This window comes from Zootoca vivipara, chromosome 15 (genome assembly GCF_963506605.1).
Source record: "Zootoca vivipara chromosome 15, rZooViv1.1, whole genome shotgun sequence".
NCBI classification, from domain to species: domain Eukaryota; kingdom Metazoa; phylum Chordata; class Lepidosauria; order Squamata; family Lacertidae; genus Zootoca; species Zootoca vivipara.
The window spans coordinates 15,839,686-15,848,100 of NC_083290.1; the positions used below are offsets into that span (position 1 = coordinate 15,839,686).

General features: G+C 49.5%; 1 protein-coding gene across 1 annotated transcript; it reads right to left on the reverse strand.

Moving 5' to 3' along the window:
* Positions 1-6: 6 nt before the first annotated feature.
* Positions 7-7,891, reverse strand: CHCHD2 (coiled-coil-helix-coiled-coil-helix domain containing 2). Its single transcript, XM_035139605.2, has 4 exons — positions 7,732-7,891; positions 3,817-4,057; positions 2,145-2,298; positions 7-312 (listed from the first exon to the last, which is right to left on the reverse strand). The coding sequence occupies exons 1-4, from the start codon at positions 7,779-7,781 to the stop codon at positions 302-304; spliced, it is 456 nt and encodes a 151-aa protein (XP_034995496.1). The 5' UTR covers positions 7,782-7,891; the 3' UTR covers positions 7-301.
* Between the last annotated feature and the right edge of the window lie 524 nt (positions 7,892-8,415).

Consider the following 8,415-nt stretch of genomic DNA (forward strand, 5'->3'; position numbering starts at 1 on the left):
ACAATGTTTCCTAGAGAGAATTTGACTTTTATTCAGAGGCGCACACTGGTAAATGCAGGCAGGGGACAATCACAATCCTAGCATTGTGTGTGTCTTATCTCTCCCCACGCAACTGATCCCCCACACTCTCCTGCCACAACCATCCTTCCTGCAGTAAAAAGCACTCCAGGTTTCCTTCCTCGGGAGACGGACAAGTGGCCACACATGAAGGAATGCCAGGCAGCTTTTAAGATGTTAAGAGTTTCACTAGCGACATGTCATCCAACGAGGGGGGGGGGTGAGATTCATCTCACAGAGCTCGTTAGGCTAAACCTGTGTATTTGAAAGAGAAAAAGAGAGGAAAGGAAACTGATTACTATCAAGACACACATAAAAGCCAAATATTCAGAAGAGGTCTTGCTGTGTCCAGCAGACCCCTGGCTTCTCAATGTGTTCTCCAAAGACTGCTTCTGCCCCCTCCCCAGCCACCCCAAGCCCCTAATAACATTTCTGATATTTCCACAAGAACCTAAACACAGTCCACCTTGCTGAAACTGAGCTTCAGAGCAGTATTATTCTATTTTGCGGCAGGGTGGTGGTGGTGAAGCAGGTAGGAGAGTTCATGGATTTCAGGACAGAACCTGCGTATCAAAAAAGGGGCCCAGGATGGAACCCACCTAATGCAAATATACTGGTGTGGCCTTTTTGTTGATCAGCCTTCGCTAACCCAGTACCTTCTAGATGCCCTGCTAACGGAAGCTAGGTCCTAAAACATCAGGAGGGCACGCATTTCAGATTATAGGAAGTGTCTGTTCCCCACACTTCAGAGTCTGGTGCTCTGAAAGCAAACGAACTGGAAGACCAGCTCTTTCAACTGATCTGGCATCAGCCATTAATGAGAGACTGCTGCAGTGGGAGAGGTGGGAGGCAGGTCTCATTCCATCAGCCCTGCTGGAAAAACTGGTTCCACTGAACACTTCCTGTCCCTGAACCGCTTTGACAACAGCTAGTTCAGGCATCCCCAAACTCCGGCCCTCCAGATGTTTTGGACTACAATCCCCATCTTCCCTGACCACTGGTCCTGTTAGCTAGGGTTCATGGGAGTTGTAGGCCAAAACATCTGGAGGGCCGCAGTTTGGGGATGCCTGAGCTAGTTGATGATAAGCACCGCCTTTTAACATCAAAAAACGGTGGCTGAGCTGGGCTCCCCCTCCTCATCCATTTTTCCTTTTGCGCAAATGTGCAGGAACTGTCTTCAGTGGCAGAGCTTCATGCTCTGGCTCTGGGTGCGCCTCCCGGAGGGGTGGAACACGTGTTCCGGGGGCGTGGCGTGCATCCCAGGGATGTGGTGCGTCACCTGGAGGGGCGTGACACGCGTTCCGGGGGCGGGACGGGTGCCCGCGATGGCAACCCTTGGAGCCTGCCGCTCGGGGCGGCCCGCCCCCACCGCCCCTATCTTCCTACGCCCCTGACTGTCTTGTTTGCCTTTGTGGCTCATCCAATACAGGGTATAAATTAAGTTGAGTCTATGCACCAATATTTCACCTGGGTACAATGCACCCATCAAAGAGGACCTAATCCAAGACTGTGGAGCAACAACCCTCCCCCATAATCTGTGCGAGGCTCCCCCAAACCCTCCCCAGCAGAATCTTAGGGCAGGACAGGAGGCGTCACTGAATACAACCCCATGTCAAAACAGCCTCAGTGTGATTCACAGAGAGAACGAAGCCTGTCCGGGATCCCACTTTGGTTCAAAGAAATCACAGCACCTATTCAGAGACCATGTATTCTGCCAGGAACTGCAGTATATACTTTTACTGCAAAGTATATTAGCAGCTAACTAAAACATGTACAAAGGGCTCCCCGCAAAAAAAGGACTAAAATAGCACACAATTATGCAAGTCAGTTTTGTATTACTCTCTCATTTGCTCTATAGTGACTAGTGCAGCACTTTTTCTCTCCCCCTCAACCGGCTTAAGGTTTACTGGCAGGGTCTGGAAGAACCAGAAGCACCTCCTCAAAAGTGTTACACTGGCTCTTGCGGCCTGGCTTGAGACGCCTCAGCCCTTATCAATTGCAGCACCCTAAGTTAACTGGCCCTACAGAGCTTCAAAAGGCAAACCTGCTTTGCTCAGACCTCCGGGGAGGCCAAAGGAGCTACGCACCATTTGCAAACCGGCATTCCTTCAGCACCTCGCTGAACCCCTCGCATAGCTTCAAGTCAGCCTGGTTCTGGGCGCACTCCAGGAATTGCTTCATCTCGTACTGGCAAGGCCTGAACTGCGACTGCTGCATCGCAGGCTGGGCTGCCTGAGGCTCCTGAGGAGGAACAGTAGCACAATTAAGATGGGAAAAGGTTTTTTTAAAAGATCATATTTGCCAAGAACCCCACCTGCCTTCAACAATGTTTTCAGGGTGCCAGAGTATGGTGGCTCCCCGGCAAAAAGGGGAGGCATCAGTAGGCACAGCAGCACACTCATTCCCAACTGCTGGAGGATGGAATTTCCATATCCCAGGCATGTCAACAATTTCCCTTCCCGTCAGTTGGCTAAATCCTCCAGTTACTAAGGACCACCAACTCTTTTCATACCATATGCATTCAGAATGTTTTCAATGTTTGTTGATTACATTTATATTTTCACCTTTAAGTCCAACGAGCTCAAGCTGTTGTACATGGTTCTCCCCCCCCCCAATTTCACCCTTACAAACAACCCTGTGAAGTAGGCCTGGCCTAAGATCATCGAGGTTCCATGGCCGAGTGGGGATTTGAACTGTGGTCTCACAGGTGGTAGTCCAACACTCTGATCCAGGGGTGGACAACCTGAGGCCCTTCAGATGTTTCTGGATAGCATAGCCAGTGATCAGGGATGATGGGAGTTGTAGTCCAGAAACACCACACTGGCTCTTATATGCTGCTAATACAACTGAGGTCCAAGGGAGGGGGGGGGAGCGCTATGATACCTTCTCATGATGCCCAGCTGGCTTGTTAGTTGGATTTCTACATTCAGTTCTGTCAGGTGTCAAGGTTATTTTATGTATTATTTCAAATTTATAACCAATCCTTTCTCCCCAAAGGAAATCCAGGGTGTCTCAGAGTAAAAACATGACCCACAAAAAAACAGAATAGCACTATAAAATACTGCTGAAAGTAGTTAAAATCAGCAGTATGAAAAGTTTCATAAAAACCATTGTCCCAAATCTTGGATAAATGAGAAAGCCTTTATGTTTTTCTTCCTGAATGCAGGGCACTGCCTGATCTTCATCGGGAGGCAGTTCCGTAGTTGGGATGCCACCACCAAGAATGCCCTGTTTTGGATTCTTTGTGCTATTCCTACGGATGGGAGACCATAAGCAGCGTCTTCTCCCCACGTAACAATGTTCTTATGGTGAAGGCACCCTTTCAAGTACTTGGGTCCCCAAGAGTTTATGGCTTTGTATGCTCATACTAACATCACGAAATGGGTGTGATTCCTCAATACACAACTGCACAATACACAACTCTTGACTTTCAGAACCGATGCAAATCTATAACTATACAAAAATATGCTTTACTCTTGGATTGGCAGGTGCTCAAATGGAACACACATGTGGCATGTATTCTTTTGTTCCTGAAAAGCTTTTAAGTTGCATCCTGCCAGCAAGGCTCACTCATAAGCCACGTCTGAGCCCGCTTCTTTGACTTGAGGGGAGGAGCCACAGCTCTGCCCTCGTCACCTATCAGGCCAGAAAACTTGACACGGGTTTCATCATCCAGGAGCAGAATCTGTATGGCTCAAGGTCTTGCTCCGAGCACATAAAAAGCTCAGATAAATAAAAATATATCATTTTCTCTCTCACCTGGTAAGTGATGTCGGGCCTTGCCGCTTCAGAGCTTCCACCTCCAAACCCTCCGGTCATGGCGTGCCCGAGAGTGTGCCCCACAGCAGAGCCCACGGCCACGCCAGCAGCAGTGGTGGCCATCTGGGCCATTAGGCCAGGCTGCCTGGGGGCAGGAGAAGCCACTGCAGAGGCAGGGGCAGGGGCAGGAACAGGGGCATGAGAAGCTGGTGGTGGAGCAGACCTCATAGGAGGCGCACGGCTGCAAAGGCAGGAGAAGAAACACATTGAAAAGCAATCCTGGGTGCAAACATTTGTTACAGCGGCCTAGTGTGGGATATTTTTTATTTACTCTGCCTGTGTTTATTTATTTGACTTCTTACCGGTCCTTCAGCATAAGGTCCCATGGTGCATTATGAAAATATAATCATACAAATAAAAATAAACAAGTATAGCAATTTCAAACCATAGTTTTTCCTCCAACCTGGTCCCCCCTCCAGAGGGGGTGGGGAGGCTGATTCTAGGCGATTTGCTGCCTCAGTTTAACACAGGCACCCCCAAACTTCGGCTCTCCAGATGTTTTGGACTACAATTCCCATCTTCCCTAACCACTGGTCCTGTTAGCTAGGGATCATGGGAGTTGTAGGCCAAAACATCTGGAGGGCCGCAGTTTGGGGAAGCCTGGTTTAACACATCTCCCTACAGCATGGTCTGAAGCCACCTGATGCAGCCATTTTGCTGAAATGGAAGGCAGTACAGATGTACCTTTCTCCTGAATGCTGATCCTATGAATGCTTCCAGGGTAAGAAAAATACCCTCCTTGAAGAAAGGTGAGCATTGGGGCTATGCTCCCGCACCACCTATGTTCATGTGAACACCACCTACACCAGCCATGAACCTTTCCCCTACTGACTCCAATCAGCCCCAGCAAGCATGGGCAATGACTGGCGATAACAGAAGTTGTAGCTCAGCAACATCAGGCCAAAGGTTCCACACACCTGATACATAAGCTTCCATGGGCTTTCCAGCCCACACACTTGTATCTGCAAGCAGGATAGTTCCTGGTCGATAGAGCTCCTGTTCAGAGAAGAGTTGCTAAAATGCCCCTGGTTCAAGAATCCAAAGTTTCTAAATCTTTGCATGCACAACCTTCTTGCCCACCTCTATCCCCAAAGAATAGAGTCCTCACTTTCCACCAAAGAATGCAGCATTAAACATATTACTAAGAGCTAAATTGGAAGCTGGGTGTCAACACAAAGCATTACAAAACTGAATTGGTCCTTAAGCTGGCTAAACATTCACAGAGGAAGATACAGCCTCTTATCAAACCTGCCTTGTACACTGAGAGGGAGTGAAACATGATACTGCTGATCTTTGGTCAGAGCTGATAGAGAGCCAGTCTGGAGCAGGAGAGGGGGACCTGCAGCCCTTCAGATGTTGCTGGACTACATCTCCCTGTATCCCTGGCCACCTTGGCTTGGGAATCCAGCACCCCATCTCTACCTGTCCCAAATTTGAAGGTGGGATGGGATGCTGATTATTGCAGCATTTGGATTTTGCAACTGAAACGTAGTCTCTTTGGTGACTGCCTGCCAATCTAGTGACCTGTCTGATGGAACAATTTTTTTTATATATATACTTCTGTGGTGAGCAATGTATACATTTGATAAACCTAACATAGCAGTAACACTGGGATAATGGACTGGGATAGTACAGCCTGTGACGCTTAATCTCAGGGTCATGGGTTTGAGCTTCACATTGGGATTGGACTAGATGACCCCTGTGGTTCCTTCCACCTTTACAATTCTATCTAAGCTGCTTGGAAGGAAGAAGCAACCACATTCTAGCCCAGGCATCCCCAAACTGTGGCCCTCCAGATGTTTTGGCCTACAACTCCCATGATCCCTAGCTAACAGGACCAGTGGTCGGGGATGATGTGGATTGTAGTCCAAAACATCTGGAGGGCTGAAGTTTGGGGATGCCTGTTCCAGCCTCTCTTGTTGGTAAGTAAAGGCCAACTTGTAAAATTGGATTTACAGACTTTATGTATGTGGTAATAAGAAAGGCAAAACCAATTGTTACTGCTTTTGCAGTTCCAAAGACTAGTCACAGCCACCCTATGCATTTTAAGCACTCTGGTACTCTTCGTAGCAGCCGGAACAAGCTACAGTTCTCAGAAATCTCAATGACTGCTAAAAGCGGTCTAAAAGTGCTTCACGTGTCTGTTGTGGAAACCCCGCATTTGCAGTGCTTTACCAATGGGTCGGGAGCCGATGGAGCGGGAGCCAGCAAAGGCAGCAGTGCGCGCTTTGCCGAGCTCCAACCCGGCGGCGGGACGCCGCAAGAGCACAAAGCACGGCAAGAGCTGCAGCACGCGTCGCGCCGCGCCCTGACCCGGGGGGGGGGGTGGGACCAAGCAAGAGCCGCAGCGTGCACCGCTTGGAGCCCCGACCCAGCGGGACCCAGCAGCGTGCCCTGCTGAAGCGCCAACAAAGCGCCCAGCAGCGCAGCAGCCAGTTCCGGGCGCCAAGCCACAGCAGGAAGAGGAGGTAATTTTTTTAAAAAATAAGTCACCCCCGAAAATAAGCCATAGGCCTATTTTCTTAAGTAAAATAAATATAAGACGGTGTCTTAAAATGTGAGAAACACGGTACTTGATCTGTCAATATTTTCATCTTCTGCCGTTCGCGTTTTTTTACCCTGGTGTCGCCAGAAAGCTGTGGATCCTTGATTTTTGTGGTGCAGGCTGTGCGCCTGGCTATGGTGTGTGATTTGAGGGTGAGTTCGGGAGGGGCATGCAAAAAGGTGAGGATCCGTGCGGATCCGTGCTTCAAAACCACGTTTTTGGGCTACGGTGTCGCCAGGAAGCTGTGGATCCTTGATTGTGGTGGTGCAGGCTGTACCCCTGGGAATGATATGTGATTTGAGTGTGATTTCGGGGGGGGGGCATGCAAAAAGGTGAAGATCCGTGAGGATCCGTACTTCAAAACCACGTTTTTGGGCCACGGTGTCGCCAGGAAGCTGTGGATCCTTGATTTTTGTGGTGCAGGCTGTGCCCCTGGGCATGATATGTGATTTGACAGTGAGTTTGCGGTGGCCCAATGCAGAAATCATGGGGATCCATGAGGATCCGTGCTTCAAACCCACATTTTTGCGCCATTGTGACCACACGAAACAGTGGATGCGTGATTTTTTTGGTGTTGCCTACAGACTAATACACAGTCTACAGTATCATGGTGTTTTTTTTATTTGAATAAAAAAATCATATGAATTCATGAGGATCCGTTTAAAATCATCTGGATCCGCGTTTTACCCTGTCCCCAAACACAACACCAGAAATAAGCTCTGATTTAAGGATCCATAACACATCTTCCATTCCACAAGTGGAATGCAAGGCATGTATTATACTTGGCAACCCACTCCCTCTCTGCCAACTTTCATCACCTCCACGTGTGTTGCTGTAATCCTCACCCTACCTTGCCACATCCGCGTGGAGACTTTGGATTCCCTCCATCCCATTCCTTTCCCTTTCCTCCAGCATCTGCTCCTAACATGATATTACAACTCTCTCACACCCTTTATTAATAAAGGGTAGATACTCCCCCCCCCTTACTACTACACGTGGCAGGGAGATAATACACCCCCCCATACAGCTGTCCCCTGCAATCTCCAACATCGCCTTTGTTTTGATCCCGGACTTTTTGTCTTTCCCCCCCTTCCTTCAGCACCCCAACTTTTATGGCACTTCCCTAATATCTCTTTCCCCCTCCTCATCTCTACTGAGTTGGCAGTTCTGGGGGAGAAATTAGGAGGCCATGAAGGAGTCACGTGGCTCATTCCCAGCCCTCCTCCTATATCTCCAACCACACCTCCCCCACCCCAAAACCCTTCCCAGATCACCCTCACAAATCGCCTTGCCTCATCCCGTCCCCTTACCTGGCAGGGGGCGCCATCCGGGACGTTCTGCTCCTGCTTCCCCTCGGCATGGTGGCGACAATAACAAGAACGGCTCTCGAGTTGCTGTTGCTGCAGCTGCTGTCTCCCAAGGGCTCCGCAGTCCGGCTTTTTTCTATTTCCGCTTCCGGCTCTCTCTCTCTCTCGTTCTCTTTCAAGGTCACCGCTAGAGGTCGCGTGTCTCCCCCACTACGCCTGCGCAAACCATTCGTCCTGCCGACTGGGTGCCAATGGCCGAGAACGAGGCTGTTGCAGCTGTCCTCGCCCCCTTATCTAAATAGGGCGGAGCCAGACGGAGCGGGAAGCGTGGGCGTCGAACTAGGTGGTTGTGCTTAATAGTAGTGGCCGCAGCTAAACCAATGAACGAGCGGGGGGGGCGGAGCCAAAAGGTTAGAGAGCTTTATAAATAGGCGAACCTCAGCGTAAGAGTACGCTAATTGTGAGGGTTTTTGATGGGTGCGGGATGGGCTTTGCTGCTCCAGAGCTAGAAATAGGCGTCAGGGCCATGCGGTCGCCATTTTGGGACTGGGTGGGTCAGGGCTGCTTGTACATTTACTTTATAGTGAATTCAAGCTGTAGCTTGGCAAGTCTGCCAGTCTGTTTCGGTTTAAAGAAAGCTGCTCCAGCTACCATTTTAGCATTTAATTTCAGATAGCGAAATTAGTT